At 42.2% G+C, this 22,742-nt stretch overlaps 8 protein-coding genes across 9 annotated transcripts; 5 read left to right on the top strand and 3 right to left on the bottom strand.

Moving 5' to 3' along the window:
• Positions 1-58: 58 nt before the first annotated feature.
• Positions 59-4,208, bottom strand: LOC6567981 (peroxisomal N(1)-acetyl-spermine/spermidine oxidase). The gene is made up of 5 exons (XM_001994037.2): positions 3,719-4,208; positions 2,130-2,535; positions 1,275-2,064; positions 1,096-1,216; positions 59-1,031 (listed from the first exon to the last, which is right to left on the bottom strand). The coding sequence occupies exons 1-5, from the start codon at positions 4,043-4,045 to the stop codon at positions 849-851; spliced, it is 1,827 nt and encodes a 608-aa protein (XP_001994073.1). The 5' UTR covers positions 4,046-4,208; the 3' UTR covers positions 59-848.
• A 227-nt stretch (positions 4,209-4,435) lies between these two features.
• LOC6567982 (Hermansky-Pudlak syndrome 5 protein homolog) lies at positions 4,436-7,956 on the top strand. The gene is made up of 3 exons (XM_001994038.2): positions 4,436-4,735; positions 4,802-5,308; positions 5,625-7,956. The coding sequence occupies exons 1-3, from the start codon at positions 4,652-4,654 to the stop codon at positions 7,626-7,628; spliced, it is 2,595 nt and encodes an 864-aa protein (XP_001994074.1). The 5' UTR covers positions 4,436-4,651; the 3' UTR covers positions 7,629-7,956.
• A 189-nt stretch (positions 7,957-8,145) lies between these two features.
• LOC6567983 (ATP-dependent RNA helicase bel) lies at positions 8,146-15,281 on the top strand. 2 transcript variants are annotated; one of them, XM_001994039.3, is made up of 4 exons: positions 8,146-8,949; positions 10,158-10,536; positions 12,189-14,054; positions 14,182-15,281. In XM_001994039.3, the coding sequence occupies exons 1-4, from the start codon at positions 8,905-8,907 to the stop codon at positions 14,289-14,291; spliced, it is 2,400 nt and encodes a 799-aa protein (XP_001994075.1). In that variant the 5' UTR covers positions 8,146-8,904; the 3' UTR covers positions 14,292-15,281. The 2 variants fall into 2 exon arrangements, with proteins under 2 accessions (XP_001994075.1, XP_032595638.1); XM_032739747.2 differs by having other exon boundaries at positions 8,769-8,949; positions 12,189-14,063.
• An 805-nt stretch (positions 15,282-16,086) lies between these two features.
• LOC6567860 lies at positions 16,087-16,497 on the top strand. Its single transcript, XM_001994040.3, has one exon. It carries the CDS (start codon positions 16,162-16,164, stop codon positions 16,420-16,422), a length of 261 nt encoding a protein of 86 aa, XP_001994076.1. The 5' UTR covers positions 16,087-16,161; the 3' UTR covers positions 16,423-16,497.
• LOC6567861 (protein SYS1 homolog) lies at positions 16,405-17,260 on the bottom strand. Its single transcript, XM_001994041.3, has 3 exons — positions 17,040-17,260; positions 16,856-16,977; positions 16,405-16,739 (listed from the first exon to the last, which is right to left on the bottom strand). Exons 1-3 carry the CDS (start codon positions 17,202-17,204, stop codon positions 16,544-16,546), a joined length of 483 nt encoding a protein of 160 aa, XP_001994077.1. The 5' UTR covers positions 17,205-17,260; the 3' UTR covers positions 16,405-16,543.
• Positions 17,261-17,517: 257 nt separating this feature from the next.
• LOC6567862 (dihydroorotate dehydrogenase (quinone), mitochondrial) lies at positions 17,518-18,946 on the top strand. Its single transcript, XM_001994042.3, has 2 exons — positions 17,518-17,620; positions 17,693-18,946. The coding sequence occupies exons 1-2, from the start codon at positions 17,567-17,569 to the stop codon at positions 18,857-18,859; spliced, it is 1,221 nt and encodes a 406-aa protein (XP_001994078.1). The 5' UTR covers positions 17,518-17,566; the 3' UTR covers positions 18,860-18,946.
• Positions 18,922-19,723, bottom strand: LOC6567863 (SRA stem-loop-interacting RNA-binding protein, mitochondrial). Its single transcript, XM_001994043.2, has one exon. It carries the CDS (start codon positions 19,579-19,581, stop codon positions 19,300-19,302), a length of 282 nt encoding a protein of 93 aa, XP_001994079.1. The 5' UTR covers positions 19,582-19,723; the 3' UTR covers positions 18,922-19,299.
• A 187-nt stretch (positions 19,724-19,910) lies between these two features.
• Positions 19,911-22,552, top strand: LOC6567864 (dual specificity mitogen-activated protein kinase kinase 4). Its single transcript, XM_001994044.2, has 5 exons — positions 19,911-20,323; positions 20,601-21,469; positions 21,522-21,662; positions 21,722-21,807; positions 21,876-22,552. Exons 1-5 carry the CDS (start codon positions 20,293-20,295, stop codon positions 22,048-22,050), a joined length of 1,302 nt encoding a protein of 433 aa, XP_001994080.1. The 5' UTR covers positions 19,911-20,292; the 3' UTR covers positions 22,051-22,552.
• Positions 22,553-22,742: the final 190 nt, after the last annotated feature.

Below are 22,742 nucleotides of genomic sequence, written 5' to 3'. Positions count from 1 at the left end.
AAAAAGGAATGCCTTTGATTTGTGAAAGTTGCTGAATAGAAATGAGATGTAATCATTATTGCAATTTAGCGTGTTCATTTATTTCTCTGTATGCGCACAAGTTGAAATAACTGTTAATAAATACAAATAAATATGTAGATCTATATTGGATACACATAATTTTAGTATCATCGGTTGCCTTAGAGAATTAACTAATGCATAATTTAGTTAGCAAAATAGTTAACATTAACAATACATAGTTACATAGTTTATTAAATTTACAATTTGTTCCATTTGAAATTGTTCTGTCGCCGATCTTTGCTTGAGAATTTTTTGAATTTAATAATGTATTGCAGCTAACTTAAATCAAGTTTCGACTACATTTAATATGAATTTATAAAAATAGGCGTATATATATATATATATTATGGTCTAATCGATTCTCATTACAATTACCATTTTGTGCACATTTTCTCACGATTAACAACATTACAGTGAAAGCTGCTTAGCGTGCACGGAGAGTAATTTTCTTTTTCTTTTGTTTTTTCTTTTTATATTTGTATTCAAATACATTTGGATCTATCAAACAAATGATCCATGTGTATATATATAAATATAAGGTTGCATGAATTGTTCAAGGATTACAAAATAATAATGATATTTGATCGAAAAAAACAAAATCAACAATTAGAAACAAATGCACAATGAAAACATAATATACAAATCGTTATATCACTAGCTAAAAAGCAGCCTCTATGCGACAGAAGCGATAAATAAAAGTGCCTTAAAGCAACAAAATGTTTGGACATACATAAATTATAATACAAAACAAAATTGAATGAATCGTGTTGTCGTCGAGTTGAGGCGGCTCAGTCGAGGGCGATGCCCTGCATCCAGGCGCTTAAATCGCTGCCGTCGGACTCCATGATAATCTCGTCGGGTTCATCGCTGGCCAGCAAGTACTGTGCCGCCGTCCGTCCGCTCAAATAGGCGCCGTGTACGGTTGAGTAAAAACTGGAATGAGTATGCTCGCCAGCAAACACAATAGCCGGCTGCAAAGAGAGAGAAAATCAATTGGCAACATTTATAAGACGAGTATTCAGCTCAAAAACTCACCTTTGTGGCATGCGGCGTGGCATAAAGCGGCTGCGCCAAATTCTCAATATCCTCCTGTGTTGCACCCACGGGTATTGAGGTGTATGCACCGCCCGTGTACGTCTGTGTCTTCCAGCTAGTGCTATGATCAACAATCAATTAATAAGCTTAAGGTATTTAGAGAGATTCTATTCACTTACCACACACACAACTTGGGTTTGGGTACATACGGATCCTGTAGAAAATCTCGCAGTATTTCGGTGCATTTATCGGCGACAATTTCATGGGACAATGTTTCCATATACTCCGCCTCGCGACCCGACACCCAACCGAGCAGCAGGGTGTCCGTCACCTTGGCAAAAGAGTAGATCTTCTTGAACCAGTGCTTGCTGAGGTACGCCTCCGTTTCGCGCTCCTCCTGGCTAACGGACTCATGCTTCTCATCGTCCCAGAGCAGCATCACCTCCGATATGGCTGCGCTGAGGAAGGGACGCTCATAGACCAGAAATATTTTGTCAACGGTGCCGAACATGAGATTCTCAATGGATTCCTGTTTGTAGTGCGGCAACTCCGGATCGAAGAGAGTCTTATGCGTATGCTTCAGCACGCCCAGTGGTATAGTGCATATCACATGCGCTGCATGGAACACTCGGCCATTCTCGCAGTCGACGCGAACAGTACCCGCCTCGGACGCATCATAATCACAATTGTTGCTCGCATTTGATTCGATGGAGGCGCCGCGCAACGCTGTCGGCACTTCTGTCACTGTCTTTTGCGAATCATCGGAATCATTCCCGTCCTCGTCCTCGGAGTGCTCCTCGTCAACGGTCTCCAGACCGGTGAATGTCTTTTTTCGCTTCCAGTGTATCTTGCGCACCGGGCACTTGGTCACAATCGACTCTTTGGGTATCTGTGCGCTAAGCGGTCGCAATATCGAACTGTATCCGGAGGGCAGCACAATATTACCGCCCTGCAATTCAGTGTAGCTGCCTGCAATATGATGTGAAACAATTAATAATCTCAATCTGCATTAATATATCATTTACGCTGCTTACCCAATTCCAGCAAATCGACCTCGTTCATGTTGTGGCAGCCGGTGATGCAGGTTTCGCGCTTGAGCAGACAATTGAATATCAATTGTTTCAGGCGCTTCTCTTTTGGATCCTGCACGGAGCTGAGATAGATCTCGATCTCATAGTTGATGTGCTCCCCAACGCTATTGATGTCCGGCGGCGGGCTGTACTGGCAGAGGAAATATTCATCACAGCGGCGTAGGAAACAAACATACGCCTGGTAGATCTCCTGCAGTATGCTGAAAGGAACCTGATGGCCATCTTCGGTGGTGGCCACCACTTTGTGCGGCTTTGGTACGTTCACAACGCTGACTAGTCCATGCTGTACGGCAATCTCAAATATCGGATTGCCAAGTACGCCGTGTATCCAATTTGCGCCCAGTTCCACCTACAAATTATAAAAATATAATTATAAATTTATATCTTAGAATATCTGTAACAGTTAATAATTAATTGGATAAGTATTATTATTATATTGTATTATATTTTGATATTTAATTGATAAAATAGCGTAAATAATTCAGAGTATTCATAATATAATTCTAATTAATAAATTATTTTCAAACAAATATTAAAAACAAATATTAATATATGTGCAAGTTTCAATTAATATTTTACTTAATTTATTTAATATCACAAAAAAAAGTAATATTGGATAATAAATATATATAATACATTTAACAGAACTCTAAAATGTATTTACAGATATATAATATTGGTTTTGTATTATTATTAACATATGTGTACAAATTTTAATTAATACATTATTAAAAAATAATAGTAATGTATGTCATAAGTATAATTAATATATTTATACTCCTAGTGATAACTGGCCCCTGTGATGTGCAACTGACAAAGTGATAAACTTCTATATTATCTATTAAGTCAGATAAGAACTGACCTATATGATAATAAATATATATATACCATAAATCCTCTGATAGACAACAATTTTATTTATAAAGTTTAAGGTTTTTCTACAAATATGGGAAATGCATTCGAGTAAACCTAAAGAAATAATGTTTAAAGTCTATATTGGTTTATATGCTGTCTACGTGATTGTTAACCCGTCGCTGGATGCAACGCCCTCTGTAAAATATATATGCATAATCTTATCTAGAAATGCGTGAGTTGTATAACAATAGTGCCAGCGAAATTTTCGTCAGCTGTGCGATTTTCCCACTTCCGGTCAAGAAAAGCAAACACAAAATGCACTGCAAATGCAAACAAGTAAAATGCGCAAGGACAAGGCCAAGGACGAAATACAAAATGCAATAACAGCAATTTGTGATATTTTTGTAAATACTAATTAAAACGAAAACAATGTTTATGGGCGAGATATCATGCTGAGCAATATTTATTTTTACAGTTATTTAATTTTTACTGCTCATATAAAAATGTGTTAGTTTTAAAGTCAACGCGTGGAAAAATCTATAATTGTATATTGTGGGGCAAAACAACAACAAAAAATGAGTGGACAAAAATATAAAAATATGGCTTGCCCTACCCAGCCCCCCGCAAAGACAACACCCTCCCTGTGTCCTATGAGGGTGCTTACATAATAGGTTTACCTTTTGATTGCTGGTAAGCGGTATGGAAACAATACGCCCACCCACACGTCCCCTAGCCTCCACAATGAGAAAATCATCGCAACCGTTTTGCAACAGATGATTGGCAGCGGACAGACCAGCCATTCCTGCGCCAATTATCAAAACCTTTACATTTGTGCTGCTGCTGCTGCCACTGCTGCTGCTTGTGTTGTCGTTGTTGTTGGTGCTGCTGGCGTTAGGATCTGCTGCTGCGCCATCGTCGGCGACACGATCCGCAGCAGAAGCAGCCAAAGCGATTCCCTCTTCCGTTGGCGATGGTGCTGGTGTTTTTGGCTCCTTTTCAGCCATCTTGCTGGATTTTACATATGCAAATTATGCTTTGCTAATTATTTATCACTTGGATTTTAGTGTCTTGTGTTTGTATTTGTTTTACTCTTCATTGCTTTGCGCTTGCACTTTTTTCATATCGCGACGACCACAAACTGTTTTGACGTTTATTTGACAGCTCGCTGGTCTGAGCATGGGGGTGCGGTGAAGTCGAACAGCTGTTTGTGACCGGCTAGTAATTCAACAATATAATACATATAGTATTTTGCAAAAAAATAAAAATTACTAAATATTACATTTATTAGCTTGTTTTCAATTTATTTAAGTCATTTATAATACAAAACGAGTGCAACATCTGTGCAGTGTAAGGTTGCCACACATTTGTCGCTAAATGTAAACAAGTTGTAAGTGATGCCAGAATCCAAGGTGCAATTAGACTGGCAGCGCTGCGTTAACATCTGTAAAAGTTGCATCTTGTTTTTTTTTTGTTTGCTTGCTTGTTAACAGTAAAAATGCATTATTAATAAACGAATAAATCAGAAAAAGCTAAATCGTAAAAAGTTTGCAATTAAGTGTTGCGCGAAATGTAAACATTGTAACGCCGGCCAACACAAAACGAACAGCAAAATGACTGACGCATACTGTCTGTCGAATTTTATTGATTTTTCGCAGCATCTGTCGCAGCCACTGAGGCACAGCAACCGGATCAAGGTAACAAAACAAGAGAATTATTTGCCAAATGATGATAAGCGGATATATGATAACCATTTGCTTTAGTACACATGCTTCGATATATCCGATAACTACATCATCTTCGGTGCCACCTCGGGCTCCCTGTACTTCTTCAACCGAGGTGGCAAATTCATGCATCTGATCCCCAATAAGCATGGACCCGTCACACACTTGAGCATCTCGGCCAACAACAAATACGTGGCCTTTGCCACCCAACGCTCTCTCATCTGTGTGTATGCCGTCAATCTCTCAGCACAGGCAGCGCCCCAGGTGATTGTCACTCATCTGAGCACCGATCAGTCGGTGCAGGTGAGCTGCATCCATTGGACACCGGATGAGAAGCAATTCTACTATGGCGACACACGTGGCCAGGTCAATCTAGTGATCATCTCCACGTTCATTGGTCACAGTCTGCTCTTCAATATGTCTGTGCATCCGCTCCTCTATCTGGATGCGCCCATTGTCCAAATCGATGATTTTGAATCACTGCTCCTCGTTTCCAATAACACTAAATGCATCCTGTGCAACACGGAGTACGAAGAGTATAAGCAGGTGAGTTATCTTATCAAAATCTTACTAAAAAAGTAAAAATAATATTTAAAAAATGTAAGCTAAACAAATATTAATAAATAATTAGTTCCGACTACATTTGTAAGATAACTGTTGCTATTGAAGAAATAATTATTGAAATGGATTATTAATAATACAAAAACCAACATTATTAGATTTCTATATTTATTAATATGAAATCCAAGATTAGCAATTTTCTCCCCGCTGTTAGTCTGAATGAATTAATTTAATAATTTATGCAATAAGATAATTAAATAGGAATTTATTAAATTTAGTGGTTTTTCCTTTTCGCTTGCAGATCGGCAACCGTCCACGAGATGGCGCTTTTGGTGCCTGTTTCTTCATTTCGCCGCATGAGTCGCTGCAGCCTTCTCGGATATATTGCGCCCGTCCTGGTACCCGCATCTGGGAGGTGGACTTCGAGGGGGAGGTGGTGCAGACGCATCAGTTCAAGGCCGCTTTGGCCACGGCACCCGTCAAGATATTGAAGGCCAGCGACCACGATGAGCTTAATAATGCTAACAACGCCGATGGTGACGATGCACTCGAGTCCAACGATGAACTGCTCGATCATCAGCCGCAGCAGCTGCAGTTCGCCAAGTTACAGCGACTCGGCACTGACTTTATGCTGGCCTACACCGAACTGGGCCTGTACATCTTCGATGTGCGTCTGTCCACCGTTGTGCTGTGGTGCAATCAATTCGAGCGGATTGTCGATTGTCGCGTTGCCGGCAATGAGATCTTTGTCTTCACCCAGACCGGATCGCTTTACGGCGTCCAGTTGCAGACGCTGCAATCGCACGCCATCTCCCTCATCGAGCAATCGAAGCTGACGCAGTGCGCCCGCCTGCTGCGCCAACATGTCAAATACTTTGCGGACAAGGCACGCGAAAATTACGAACTGAAGCAGCTCAATCTGCTCAAGCAGTGGCTCATCGAGCGCCAGCAATATGAGCTCTTGAATGATATATCCGTGATCTTTGATGCCATTGCTCAGTGCACGGGCAGCGCACTGGATACGCACAGCTCTGGCGGCAGTTCGGCGACCACAGAGCGCAGTGTGACAACAACAGCGACGCCGCCTCCCCCGCCACCTCCTCCACCTTCTAATCAGGCTGATAATCCTCCTCGAGGGGTTTATGTGCTGGAGAATGCATTTTGCGATAATCTGTTGAAGCAGGCGCCCAAAACGTCTGGTCACTTCAAGGATGCCCTGCTCACGGTGACTGGTAAATTTGGCAAGAACATCATCAAGTACAAGTTCAACATCTTTGCCGAGGAGCAGCAGCAGCAACTGGTCCGTGAACTAATCCCGCCCAGCGAACGTTCGCTGCCCTTTAAGGATATTAAGGCGCGCTACGAGTCACAGGATGATGATGATGATGACGCAATTGTTTGTCGCAGCAGTCGCTCCTTGGCTGCTGCTGCTGCCGGCGGCAAACGTGCCACATCCACGCCCAGCTGCATTGTCATCAGTCCCGAGGAGAAGACCATCTACAATCTGTACTTGATCCACAAGAGCGCCAAATTCAGTCGCACCCATTGTGTGGAACGTTATCGTGGCGTCTTCGACGAGTATGCGGCGAGTGAGCTGATCCAGCTGCTCGAGAAGCTGGCGGGGATTATGATCGAGCATGGAGATAGTGCGGAGCAGGCGCAACGCAATTGCTACGAGATGTACTTCAACTATCTGAATCCGGAGCTCATCTGGGAGATGGATGATGCGACAAGGGATTACATTGCGAGCGGATTCGCACGGCTCAATGCCGGCGTGGAGATCACGCGCTGCACCCACTGCTCCTTCCCGCTGCGCTTCGACAATGCGTGTGCCTACCACGGATTGGGTGCAGTTCTCCTGCGTTACTACTGGTCACGCGGCGAGCAGCTGAAGTGTTTCGATGTGCTGCAAGCTGTGCCCGCTTTGCTCGACATCCTCGCCAAATTCTACCTGGCCGAGCACAATTTGGCCAAGGTGCTACCGATTGTGTTGAATTATGGCGCCGTCGAACTGTTCCAGGATGTGGGCCGGCAACTGAATGGCGCTGCCTGGGCACGCTGCTTTGAGCAGTTCGTCGATGTGCAGCGGGGTCGCCTCATCTGCGTCAACTGCGAGCGGGTGACGAGCGTGGAGCGGGAACAGCTCTCCCGTCACTTCTTCTACACGTGGAACTGTTTCCTCAACATTGCCCTGGATCATCTGAGTGCCACGGAGACGCTGGCGCTGATCTTCAAATGGAGCTCATACATCCCAAGCGATGCCATCGATCGGGAATTCTACACTCGTTGCCTGCTCAAGGGCTAATCTCGAAAGCAACTCGATTGTTAATCAGATAATTCAAACTTCAAAGTTGAATCTTTCGCTACACCCCCAATATATCTATATATATATATATATATATATATAGTAAATGTATTTACAAGCAGCTATTGTAACATTCCGAAATATACTCCTAATTATAATATTCTAGCTAAAGCTAAAAGCCAATACCAAAAGCATTTATTCTATATAAACATATATTGAGAATTTGAACAACAAAAAACATATATCTATATTTAAAAGTATATATTTACATGTATACCAATTGTATGGTTAATTTGGGTGTGCGCGTAAATAAAAGTTGTAAATTGAATTTTGCCGTACTTTTCTATCTTTTATTCAAATTGAAAATTGCAAGAAATTGCTGCTTTCGAATTTTCTTTGAATTTAGCATCAAACTTTAAGGCCCAAACAAATATAACACACAGACACGCACAACACAACAAGTTTTGGCAAATTTTATTCAAAATTAACAGCAAGGCAAGAAATTCTCTAAGTACCAAGAACATCGGGCCCACATTGCGAAGATCTCCAATTAGCGCTAAAATTTGTTCAAAATTATATTCGACGAAGGAAGAGTAATCAGCGCCCTTAAAGCATATCGGATATCGAATATCGAAATTCGTGAGAAGACTATCGATGTATCAAGCTATCTATTAGTCTGGCCACGCTCTAGCAAAAAAAAGCAGCTCTGCCAAAGCAACTCTGGTTTACTGTTGATACCGATAACAATTGCGCTGACTCACACGCTCCCATCACCAGCTCTCCACCATTTTCCCGTGTGGCTCGTTTTCGCCGTTGGTGTGGATAAGACACGCGTCTGAAAGCATAGAAAAACGCGAAAGCGTATAAAAAAACAAAAAAACCCATACATTTTAAGCATAAGAACAATTACAGCTTGTGATTGTAAACAGGCACAAGTAGGCCTTGCAGCAAATACGAACAATATAATAATCCCTATTGATCGAAAGAATCGAGTGTGAAAAAAGTACAACCTCTCTCACCACATAAGAACGTAGTAGCTTGTGGAACGTAAGAAGTTCGAAAAAAAAGAAGAAAAACTAAAGAAAAACGTATAGACACGAAGTGCAACAACACAAAAAAAATACACACAAAAGAAAGAAAAACAACATTTACATCGATTATATTATTACCTTTTTTTTTCGTCGAAAATTGCAAGTGTGCGCAAAATCTGAGAATAATTGCAAAAATTTTCCTAAACGGAAAGAAAGAAAAAACCAGCAAGTGATTGGAGGATAATATGAGTAATGCTATTAACCAAAATGGCACAGGTCTAGAGCAGCAAGTAAGTATGGCGGATACATCCGTGGATGTGAATGTGGATGTCGTTGTGAATGTTCAAGTGCTACAATAGAAGGGTACATAATGGATAAAAAGAAGAAAAAAACAGTAATGTACATGTAGCGTTGCTACACGTGTGTGTGTGTGAGTGCGTGTGTGTGTGTGTGAAAGTGTCTGTGATGCTCATGTGGTTATATTGTGAACACCGATTCTTCACTCGAGGGTTCCACAAAAAAAAATTTATTGATTTCATAACACAAAATGTCTGACCGTGGAGCGCATTGCGCTTTTACATTTTGCAGCGAACGGTGACTCGTCGTGTACATATACGAACGGTGTATATGTGCGTCTATGTGTGTGTGTGTCCGAGTTCTTTTCATTTGTGTAATTTCTTTTGTATAATTTTTAGCTTGCCTCCAATTTGACATGTTCACTGCACGTGTATGTGTGCGAGAGCCGCAATTCTAAACCAGTGCATGCATGTGTGCGTGTGTGTGAGAGTCGTTTGCGGCGTTCTCTTTTTGCATTTGCTCACGCTCTTTCACGCACATGTGGAAGCTGAGTATTGTAAACAGGGTTGCCAGATGGCCATGCATGTAATCTGTGCATTTGTTAACACTGTATAGCCATCAAACGCTCACAATGTGTGACACCCTGTGCACATTATTTCTATGGAGAAAACAAGATCCACATTTGAGAAGGTACCACCAACAAAACTTTGCACTACTAAGCGTGAATACACAATGGCTGTGTGTGGGTGGCTGTAGCATTGTGATTGTTGCTGTTGTTGCTGCGTCAAAGCCTCTCAAACTAGTTGCGCTTATTTTTGCAAGTGTTTATGTGTGTCTATATTTATGAATGTGCATGTGTGTGTGTGTGTGCCCTATACACGTAGCTCTACAAAAAAAAAAGATGTTGCTAACCGGGAATGATGAGAAACCGGGAGAAGAGTGTGATTTATGTGTGTGTTTGACTGCGTGTGTGTTTGTGTGTATATATTCCAGTGAAAAAAACTTGTTATTACAGAGTTCTCATTTTGGCTTAGAATTCGTTGAACTTGAGACGCGCTTCTATGTGTGTGTGTGTGCATGTGTCTAATTTCAACGTGACACGAAACTCACGCAACGCATTCGACGTGTTTATTTTCTTAATATAAATTTATTTTGTTTATACATTTTTATTGTTGATAATAAATGAATAATTGTTTTGCAGGTTGCTGGTCTGGACTTGAATGGCGGCTCGGCTAACTATAGCGGCCCCATAACAAGCAAGACTCCCAATAATTCGGTCACCGGTGGCGTTTATGTGCCCCCGCATCTTCGAGGTGTTGGTGGCAACAACAACGCGGACTTAGACAATCAGGGCCAGGGCTTTGATTCAGCAGGTGCCGCACCGCGTCTCGACAGCACCAGGGACCAGCAGCAGCAATCGCAGCAGCAGCAGCGCAACCCCGATTATCGCAGAGGCGATCGCGGCGGCAGTCGCGGCTACAATCGCCAGAGCGGCGACTACGGAAGTTTTGGCAGCGGCGGTGGCGGCGGCGGAGGTAGACGTGGTGGCAGCAATCGCTACGAGGACAACTACAACGGTGGTAAGTTTACAACAACCCCTAAACAACTAAAGCACCCAGCAACCAAAAGAACCCATTACAAACTGCACTACTCTGTATGCATTGCCCATCTTAAAATTGTTTGTTCTGAGCAAAGGATATTCTACTAGCTAAATTTGCAGTCACTTATCGCCGTCGAGCATTCAATATTGATGACTCAAGGATAACTTTTAGCCTATAATATTTTTCTTTATCTTAGAGCTTCTCTTGATTTAATATGATTTGATAGCTCAGTTGGGCCTTTACTATAATGAAAATCTTTAAATCTTTTGCAAACCAAATTAATAGAGAAACTAGTTTTCTTAATTTTAATGCAAGTCGCAACTATTTCACTGTCCAGCTAAATATGCACTTCTACCATACAAGAGTATTACTAGGTAATGAATGAATTACAGTGCATGCATGCAGAATGCATCCGGTAATTAGGGGTTATTCACTAGTTTCCTCCTGGGAACTGACTGCATAGAAAATCTCGCTCAGCTGCAATTCGTAGATTTGATTGTCTTTAACTATACAAGGGGGTGAGCGGTAACAGTCTTAACAGTTGTTAATAACAGCTGCTGCTATTGATAATGGCTGTTATAGGTAATAACAGCTGTTAAGATTTACCTCTCTGTCTGACAGCACTTGGCGGAGATTGAAATTGAAATCATTGGTGCAGTAAACATCGTATCTTTATTAAATATTTAATGTAATTAAACACATTTTACAATCTTTAATTGCATCTATGAAAGTAAAATACATAAACACAAGCAGCTGTCAAACTCAAATACTCTCAGCTGCTTAACTACTGTGTCAAGTGTTGTTATCTCGATCGGCATATCGCCTTTCACCTTGTATATATTTACACCATGCATTGCTACTCTCTCACTCTTCACTTGCCTTGTTCTCTACTAAAATAGAGACCTGATTTCCCTATAGGTGCGATTAATTGGATACTTTTACTGTGTGAAAATAGCAGCAACACTCCTCCGTACTTGTCTTTGTATGTTAAAGCCACTAACTGAACAACATACTTTGTAGAGATGAAACCCTTTTCAGATTAGAAAAATGCATTGGATTTTATAGATGTTAAATTATGTGTGAGAAATTAATTGATATCTCTGACATCGTCAACCATTAAATATGTTTCTTGTAGGGTATTTCATTAGTTCAGTTTACAGTTGTTACCGATTACATGAAGCGCGAAATGCAACCGTGTGTGTATTGTGAATATTGAATTGTATTATTTACTTAATGATATGAATATTCTGCTTACTACATGTATATAACTATATATACATCGGCAGATTCAGTCAAAAACTCCTTTTGAATATATAATTTATATATAAAATAAGCGAAAATCAATGAAACATTTTTGCAAATGGCTTGGTAATAATAAATATTAAAGACTAAAGATGGAAACCAGTTCCTCAATTGGGCATTTACCCAATTCCAAGTAATTTGTAATCTTGAGATTCCGATCGAAATCGATTTTCCATTAATGCTTTAACCTTTGGCAGCAATATTGCTACGCAAGATTGTATTTTAGAAAGTGAGAGAGAGATTAGAACCATAGATTATCTCGCAGTCTATGAAAGCTGATTGGTTTATATTTATTTATTTATTTGTATTGTATTTTTGTTTTGCTGCAGGTGAATTCGGAGGCCGTGGCGGCGACTGGAATCGCGGCGGTGGACGTAACTTTGGCGATCGACGCGGGCCATCGTATCGCGGCGGTGGTGGAGGCAACGGCCTCAACGATCAGCCGGAGGATGCACAGCAGCCACGCAATGATCGCTGGCAGGAGCCGGAGCGTCCGCTCGGCTACGAGGGCGGCTCATCAACTGAAGGTGGACCCGGCGGCGCACCCGGTGGCGGTGGCAACAGAAGCTACAGCAATCGCGGCGGCAGCGGTGGCTACAATAATCGCTGGAAGGAGGGTGGAGGCGGCAGCGGTGGCGGCAACACCGATTACACAAAATTGCTGGCACGCGACGAGCGTCTGGAGACGGAGCTATTCGGCGTGGGCAATACGGGCATCAATTTTGACAAATACGAGGATATACCCGTGGAGGCGACGGGCCAAAATGTGCCCCCGCATATCACATCCTTCGATGATGTGCAGCTGACGGAGATCATACGTAACAATGTGAATCTGGCGCGTTATGACAAACCGACGCCGGTGCAAAAATACGCAATACCCATCATAATCAGCGGACGCGATCTGATGGCCTGCGCCCAGACTGGGTCTGGTAAAACGGCAGCGTTTCTGGTGCCCATCCTCAATCAGATGTATGAGCATGGCCTGTCGGCACCGCCGCAAAACAATCGCCAATACAGTCGTCGCAAACAGTTTCCGCTCGGTCTGGTGCTGGCGCCGACCCGCGAACTTGCCACCCAAATATTCGAGGAGGCCAAAAAGTTCGCCTATCGCTCCCGTATGCGTCCCGCTGTCCTCTATGGCGGTAACAATACCAGCGAACAGATGCGTGAATTGGATCGTGGTTGTCATTTGATTGTCGCAACACCGGGTCGCTTGGAGGATATGATAACCCGTGGCAAAGTCGGACTGGAGAATATACGTTTCTTGGTCCTCGATGAGGCTGATCGCATGTTGGACATGGGTTTCGAGCCGCAAATTCGTCGCATTGTCGAGCAGCTGAATATGCCGCCGACGGGTCAGCGACAGACATTGATGTTCTCGGCCACATTCCCCAAACAGATCCAGGAGTTGGCCAGTGATTTTCTCAGCAATTATATATTCTTGGCTGTTGGCCGTGTCGGTTCCACATCGGAGAACATAACGCAAACGTTGCTTTGGGTCTATGATCAGGATAAACGTTCGTATTTGCTCGATTTGCTGTCATCGATACGCGATGGACCCGAATACTCCAAGGATAATTTAACATTAATTTTTGTGGAGACAAAAAAGGGTGCCGATTCGCTCGAGGAGTTCCTGTATCAGTGCAATCATCCGGTGACGAGCATTCACGGTGATCGCACCCAAAAGGAAAGAGAGGAGGCGTTGCGTTGTTTCCGTTCCGGTGATTGCCCCATTTTGGTTGCCACCGCTGTGGCGGCACGTGGCCTCGACATTCCGCATGTGACGCATGTGATTAACTTTGATCTGCCCACCGATGTCGAGGAGTATGTCCATCGCATCGGACGTACCGGTCGCATGGGTAACCTGGGTGTGGCCACCTCCTTTTTCAATGATAAGAATCGCAACATTTGCTCCGATCTGCTCGAGCTGCTCATCGAGACGAAGCAGGAGATACCCGGCTTCCTCGAGGAGATGCTCAGCTCCGATCGTGGACATGGCGGCGCCAAGCGACGTGGCGGCGGCGGCGCTGGCGCACGCTACGGCGGTGGCTTTGGCTCACGCGATTATCGTACCAGTTCCGGCGGCGGCGGTGGCGGTGGACGCAGCATGGGCAGCGGTGGAGGCGGCGGCGGCAATCGTGGCAGCAGCTCGGGCGGCGGTGGTGGCAACTATCGCAGCAATGGCAATTCGTATGGTAAGTTTGGTGAGTGAACTCCTCCTTCTCTCCACACACTTATTTTAAGCCATCTCTTAAACTGTATTGAAATTTATACCCTAAAATCCTCCCTCTCCTCTCCCCCTAATTGCAACTTCCTAAACAGGTGGCAGCAGCTCGGGTGGAGGCTCCTATGGCGGCGGCTCGTATGGTGGATCCTATGGCGGCGGCGGCGGTGGCTCCCACTCCAACGGACCGGACTGGTGGGGTCAATGAGAAAGATTGGCCAGAAGCCGCCAAACAAACGCTCGTCAACAGCAGCAGCAGCAGCAACAACAACAACAACAGCAGAAACAACATCAAAAAATAAGTCCGACTTTTGTCATTAATTAAAAACCGTAAAAAGCAACAGAGAAGAAAGAAAAGCTGCTGGTTGTGGAGGATGAGCGAAACGCGATCGATCGATTGATTAACAACTTTATTATATTTGCATATTATATGTATCATATATATGATCTATGTGTATGTATATATATATATGCATATACACATATATATACATGTATATATATATATATGTATGGGGGCAGAGAGTGTGAAAGAGAAACTGTCTGTGCGCAGCGCAACACTCAAAAACAAACAAACACACATACCAACACACATGCACCCACACACACACACATTTACAATAGCAAGCATTACAGATATATATATATATATAAAGAAAATAAAATAAAAATTGTTTAAAAATAATAACTGACAAATATACAGAAAAGAAAAAGGAATCAAGAAATATGCATAGATATGCTGATGGAATAGCAACAAGATTACAACATCAAATTGTAGTTTATAAAACAAAAAGAACACACAAACAAACAACACACAAGCGAAATAACTAATAAATAGGCTCATATTAATAATAATATAAATATATATATATATATATATATATATACATCTATATATATATATATGCTAGAGCAAAGCAAATGAGATAATTAAGGATTTATATAAGGGCAACTTATGAATTTGTGTCCATTAAAAGTAAAAATCTACTTTTACTGCCCCCGAGCCCCCGCCCCGCCCACTCACTCCCCCTCTCGCATATTTTCTCTTTCAAATATTGAAATCGATATATATAAACAAGAAAACAAGAAAAACAAAACTTAAAGCGATTAACAATTGAGATATAAAGCATAAACTTCAATTGATGATTTTAAAGAAAAAAAGAATAACTAGTAAAGTTATATATACATACATATATACATAAACTACACACACACACATACACACACAACGCAAATAAAAACACACACACACAAACACAATACAAGAAAATCATTTAAAACCAAAAACAAAACAAAAAAAAACAAATTTGCTAAAAATAAATTGAACAATTTAGCAAATGGAAACTGGAGAATTTTATTTCAATGAATTTGTATTTTGCAATGGTTCTTTATTACAGCAATCAATTGTACTTTTTTTTTTTTTGATAGTTTGACTTCGGCGGAGACATTTTTATACTAAAATATAGAAAGAAAAAAAATTAAAAACAGAATTTCAGGCTTGAGAAGCATTTTTTTTGCTTTGAAAATAATACATAATCAATTTTCATTCCACAACAAGCAGATCTGGGCTTAAAGGCTTTTCAAAGTTACAATAAAATGTAGAAAAAACAAGGAAACTTCTAAAAAATGTATTCTTAATTCAAGAAGCATTTGTTGAAGATAAAAATTTGTAGTCTACCAGAAACATATCTGATATTTTTGTTAATATATAAAAAAAATTATAGAAGAAAATATTACATTTCAAGAATTTTCCTGCAAGCAAAGCACATCCAATTTAACGACTAAGTAATAACGGTTAAACTGGATTTAAGCAGCTTTCTAAGCAGCGTGCGAAACATGGAAATGAAAAAAGTGCTCGGCCTCCGCTCTTCAATTAACATAAATTTAGCCAAAGCCAAAAAAGCTCGCGTCAAAGCAGATCGGCTGGCTGAGCAGACTGACTGTGGGCATATAGAGAAAGCCACTAATTTGATTAGATTAGGCATGCTTTAATTGTAAGGCTGCTGCGCATTTGTTGCAAACAAGGTGTGTTTTTTTCGAGTCGAATATTTAGTTGCTGACAGCAGACCAGTTGAGCAATGGAGAAGCCGCAATGCAAACAGTGCTGGACGCTGTTGTTGTTCACCTCGCTGATCGCCTCGTTTGTGATAATGACGAGTTTTTGGTTTTTGATGCCGCATCAAATGCACATCTGGCAACTCTTCGACAGCAATGACAGCGGCAGCGCTGCCGCAAAGACGTCGACAGCGGAATTGAAGTTTTTTATGCCGCCGCAAACGGTGCCAAAGGAGCTGAAATTGAAGCGCGGCGCGCCATTTATCTATGAGTTATTTCCCTAGCTGAGAGCTCGTATATTATTCTATACATATTCTTAAAGTGTTAACAATAAATTACAAGTAGTAAGTTTAGCGTAATTGGTGGCTTTCTTTTCTGTTGTAAGCATCACATTTGGGGTACTCGTCAAACGTCCGACTTTTGATTGAGCGCTGCATAGCCGACTGGAATTTCGCGCATCTCTGTTTGCAGGCAGAGAAATTCACCACCTATGCACATTATGGTCGCGGTGATGACGTTGAGCAGCCACCAGGAAGCGTTAGCGGGAAATGAGCGATTGTACCACCAGCAGACAAGCAGATGCAGCAAATGGAAAGTGCAGCTGCAAATAAAACAGATGTGAATTCCAAGTATGGAGTTTGAATATAACCGCACTATCCAGGATCCAAACGATCTCCAGTCGTTCCACATACATGTAAGTATAAAGAATTGGATTACCTGAAATCCAGGCAGAGCTTGGCCCGACGCACAATGCACCAGAGCGCCAGCGAGGCAATAAGAGCGTTTACGACAAATGCGCAAATGACGAGACGACCGCCCAAATCGTATATATGTATTTCCTGTATGTTCATTAAAATATTAAATATTGCACATATTAATTATTGCAGTTTGAGGCACTCACATGATACTCAAACAGATGATCCAGCGTGTAATTGTCGCCAGCCAACTTGTTGGCCACGAAGACGAGCAGGCCGAGGGAGAAATACACGCAGAATTGCATGGACAAAATTTGTGATGTGAGCAGCGTTGGATCCCATTGTGTGCTGCGAAATGTTCCACCTTTCATCGTTGACGTTGTTTATTGTTGTTGCTGTATTGTGGCTAGTCCAAAATGGACAGACTGACTCACCGTTGGAGTTGAACTCAATTCAGCATGTAACTAGTTCGATACATATGTCAGCTGTGAATCAGTTGTGCCGTTTTAGCGTTTTTTCTGCTGAAAAGCGCCGAAAAGATAAACTATGCTAAGTAAAATATGTGGTTAATTTGATTTCTTTTAGCAACTGATACTTGTTAGTGCCTAGCAGTTTTATTCAAATAAAGTTTATTAAACACAAATTTACTCAATAAACACCAAATGCCAACAAATTCTCAATAAAGTCACCAGCAAACTAATCCGCTCAATACAATTGTGAACACACATTAGAAATGGCACCGCTCAGTTCGTTTCTGAAGATGGTGTTGCAAAAGACGCAAAAAATTGTGAGCAGAACAATTTCAAACTAAAAATTGTGCAAAAAATATGTATTTATTGTTGTTGTTGTTTTATTGCAGAACCGCCTACGCTCGCTGGGCATTGTGACGGCGGGCGCCACAGCGCTGCTCGCTGGCCTAACAGCCTACAACAATCAGGATCATCTCTTTGGCACTTTCGTGATGCCGGCAATACGCCTGCTGCCCGCCGAGGCTAGCCACAATTTGGCTGTGCTGGCGTGCAAATATCGCCTGTATCCGGCGTCCGAGCAGATGGATGATCTAAATTTACACAGCACGTTCTTTGGCCGGCTGATCAGCAATCCCATTGGCATTGCTGCCGGTTTCGATAAGAATGCCGAGGCTGTCATCGGACTGAAGGATTTGGGCTTTGGCTTCATCGAGGTGGGCAGCGTGACTCCGCTACCACAGCCGGGCAATCCCAAGCCGAGGGTGTTTCGGTTGAGCGAGGATCGTGCGATTATCAATCGGTATGGCTTCAATAGCGATGGCCATCAACTGGTGGCGGAACGTTTGCGTGAGTTTCGGCAACGCGAGGATTTCAATGCGGTGGTCGGCGTTAATCTTGGCCGGAATCGTGACAGTCTGACCCCCATCAGTGATTATGTGCAGGGTGTCTTGGAATTGGGACCAGTTGCCGACTATCTCGTCGTCAATGTGAGCAGTCCCAATACGAAGGGTTTGCGCGACATGCAGTGCAAAAAGGAGCTCACCACTCTCCTCGAGGCGGTGACCCGAGCTCGCACTGAGCTGAAAACGAATCCGAAGGTACCCATTCTACTGAAAATATCGCCTGATCTGGCGCTGGATGATCTGAAGGACATCGTTGCGGTGATCAACACAAAGCAATGCCGCGTCGATGGTCTGATTGTGTCCAATACGACTGTGGCGCGTGAGAACATCAGCGCCAGCAAACTGGCCAACGAAACTGGTGGGCTGAGCGGAGAACCGTTGCGTCAACGATCCACAGAGCTGATTGCACAGATGTATGCGCTGACCAAGGGCCGGGTGCCCATCATTGGTGTTGGTGGCGTGGCTTCGGGTCACGATGCATTCGAGAAGATCGAGGCGGGCGCCTCCTTTGTGCAAATCTACACGGCGCTCGTCTACGAGGGACCTGATCTCGTCGATCGCATCAAGGAGGATCTGTCGCAGCAGCTCAACGAACGGGGCTTCAAGAATGTCCGCGACGCTGTCGGCTCCAATCATTTGCAATATCTACCCTAGTTTCTCTGAAAGGAACAATCAAATTGTTCGTTTTTTTTAAATAGCTGTAAACTTCTTATATCTGAATAAAACAAACTGTATTTTAAATCTTAAGTTTCCCTATAATCTTGATCCGGTTGCACTGTTTTCAACGATGTGGCAGTGCTGTTATGAAACGAGATGTTTTCGACATTGGCGTTGCTAGATACACAGCTTGAGATACATTGAATAAGCTGCGACTTAATTATTTTTCTTTATACCTGTACTCTTCTTACTATATTACATTTGTACGTTCAACAGTGAATCAACATTTTATTTGCAATGAGTTCCATTACAACCTTGATCCGGTTAGACTGTTTTCAACGATGTGGCAGTGCAGCATTGGCGCTGCCATATCGCAGCTTCAAATTCGTAAACAGCGAGTTGATTACTTATAATTTAGTTTTGCATTTATTTGGTATTTATTTTGTGTCAGAGCTGGGTTCGTTCGCACGTTGCACGTTGAGCACACGTCCCTCGAGGAAGTGTGTGTTCTGATTGCTGGCACTGTTGAACGCATCCCGCTGGCTGAAAATCACGAATCCATAATATTTGGAGAGGCCCAGCTGTTTGTCGAAGATGACTTCTGCGTTGGCCACATGGCCGAATCGGGAGAAATAGGTGCGCAGCTCTTTGCTGCTAATGGTCCATGGTAGATTTCCCACAAATAGCTTGTAGCTGCTACGTGCCACGGTGCCGGACATGATAGTTTATGTAATTTATGTTGTTTACTTTTTTATAACAGCACTTGTGAGGTTAACAGCATGCGGCACTGTTATGAACAGAGCGCTTTTGAACTGTCAGTTGTAGAACAGCTTAGAAAGTGCAACTGTTTAAAATCAGTTTAAAACTGACAAGTGATTTTACTTTTAACAAAAAACGGATGCAATTTAGTTTTTAACAAAGTCACGGGCGATGCAATTTAGTTTTTAACAAAGTCACGGGCGAACACACAACGCTACATAGTGTTACCATATGCTCTCAGACACTGTTACATTGCAGTTGGTAGTTTTGGTTTTTTAAATGGTGGCATTTTTGGTGCTGTGTCGTGCGGTCACACTGCATATTTTGTTGCATTGCTGCCTTTTTAATGTTTTTTAGTCTATTTTTTATGTAAAAACGCTAGTGTGAAAATAAATATGCGCATAAATGTGCAAACAACAGCTTAAATAACACATTGAGCTGTGCACTCAAGTTACCCAACAAAAAAAAGAACACAACGCAACTCGCTGCTACGGTTATGGTGTGAATATATCCTTTTGTCAGTTTGCGCTGCGAAAATTACTTCGGCGCCCCGGAAAAAAAAGCGACGTGTGTGTTTGGGGCGCGGCGGCCCAAAACGAAAAAGACTCACAGACGGACGGGTCGACAAAGCGACAAATAATTAAACAATTATTGCCAGCGAGTAAGCAACAATGGCTGAGAGACCCAAAAATTTGTTTGCGAGTGAGTAATTCTTCTTGTAACCAAAATCTGCCCACGCACACACACAAACACACACAAACAACACACGCACAAAGAACACACACACAAAGAACATACATACAATCACACACACACGTAGCATTTAACTGACGCATTTGCTTTGGGCGCAATGCATTTGATAAGACAAAAACATAGCTCATAAAATGTCATATTTTTGCATCTTATCTAAATCTATTATCTAAATATATATGTATATATATATATATATATATATACACGCACATCTACACACACGCAGCTGGACCGAGTCGGTCTCGTGTGCCACCTGATCAGCTCACGCTGAACAATCTGAGCATTCGACATCCGCCATCGTCCACGTCGTCAACGTCATCGGGCTCCACATCGTCCGGCTCGAGTTCCTCATCGCAGCAAAATAATGTCGCGTTACGTTTTGGCGCCCAGAACAGTTTTGTGCCCGCTGTTCCCATGCCTAGCAGCAGCAGCAGCAGCCACAACAACAGCACCAGCAACAGCAGCGTCGCCAGCCTCGGCAGCAGTGCAACGGATCGTCATCGGGAGCGAATCAGGCAGCAGGCATGTGGTAAATTGCAATTTGGTGAGGGTGCCATCAATACGCATCAGTTTACGTCGGATGATCTGGAGGATTTGGGTGAGATTGGACGGGGTGCATTTGGTGCTGTGAATAAAATGATATTCAAGAAACTGGACAAAGTGATGGCTGTGAAGCGTATACGCTCCACGGTCGATGAGAAGGAGCAGAAACAATTGCTGATGGATCTCGAGGTGGTGATGAAGTCGAATGAATGCGTTTACATTGTGCAATTCTATGGGGCACTGTTCAAGGAGGGCGACTGCTGGATATGCATGGAGCTAATGGACACATCGCTGGACAAGTTCTACAAGTATATATTCGAGAAGAAGCAACGGCATATACCCGAATCCATATTGGCGAAGATTACGGTGGCCACGGTAAATGCGCTTAACTATTTGAAGGAGGAGCTCAAGATCATCCATCGCGATGTGAAGCCGAGCAACATTCTGTTGCATAGACGCGGCGATATTAAACTGTGTGATTTTGGCATCTCTGGCCAATTGGTTGATTCAATAGCCAAGACAAAGGATGCCGGCTGTAGGCCCTATATGGCGGTAGGTGCGCTAACTTTATATTTTTGACTGCAATTAAATTCTGTGTTTGCAGCCGGAACGCATTGATCCGGAACGGGCCAAGGGCTACGATGTGCGCAGCGATGTTTGGTCTTTGGGTATAACCCTAATGGAGGTCGCCACTGGCAACTTTCCCTATCGCAAATGGGACTCGGTCTTTGAGCAGCTCTGCCAGGTGAGAATTTCAAATTTGGCATCCTATTTAAATTGCGATTAACTACTCTATTTTTGCAGGTGGTGCAAGGTGATCCGCCACGCTTGCACACTTCCTACAATGGCATGGAGTTCTCCATTGAGTTTGCTGAATTTGTCAACACTTGGTAAGTCGAAAGATTAGCGACGATTAGCTAAATTGCTATATTGCTTTATGTTTTATTTTCGCTTACAGCCTGATTAAGAAGGAGAGCGATCGGCCCAAGTATAGCCTATTGCTGCAGATGCCATTTATAAGGAGAGGCGAGAATAGCCACACCGATGTCGCCGCCTATGTGGCCGATGTGCTCGAGTCCATGGAGAGCGATGGCATTACGCAATTCACAACTAACCAGCCAGCGGAGAGTTAATCTGAAGCAACTGAAGCAAGTCATAAAATAACTAAGCAAAAACAACCCGTAACAACAAAAGCAAACTAAAATGGAAAAAACTAAAAAAAAAATAACAAATTGTTGTCTACTTTGTAGCATTCGTAGTAAACGTAGCGCGTATTTTGTTAAAGAAAAAAACAAAAAACAAAAAGCAAAAAAACAGCAAGTAAGCAGACAGACAAAAAAATTGTAAAGTGCGTATATAATTTTTGTAATTGTGAAGGAGAAAAATGTCCCAAAAAGGTTTTTTTGTGTGTAAAAAATGATAAATGAATGCCTTTTCTTTTAAGTTAGTATATTAGCATTTGAAACGGATGGCTTTGTTTAAATATTGTTAATAATATATCGGAAGCAATATTTGTAACATTTTATACGCAAATTAAAAAATGGAAATGTTAACTAAACAGCATAAAGTAAATTGTATGACGAACGCCAATTAAGTAATAGCCATAAACAACAAATAAATACACATTCAACATGATTTCTATTTAGTTTTGTATATTTTTCTTTTCTAGATATTTTCGTACACAATTTAAACATTTCGTTTGCGTATTAAAGTTAAGTAAAAAGCTTTAACTATTTGCCAAGTGGCTGCATTTTTAAAATTGTAGGAGAAATTAATGCAAATCAATACAGAATTAATCAAATCAAATATCTAATAATACAAATAA

Source organism: Drosophila grimshawi, unplaced genomic scaffold, assembly GCF_018153295.1.
Source record: "Drosophila grimshawi isolate 15287-2541.00 unplaced genomic scaffold, ASM1815329v1 contig_311, whole genome shotgun sequence".
Taxonomy (NCBI): domain Eukaryota; kingdom Metazoa; phylum Arthropoda; class Insecta; order Diptera; family Drosophilidae; genus Drosophila; species Drosophila grimshawi.
This window is presented reverse-complemented; position numbering and strand designations above follow the sequence as displayed.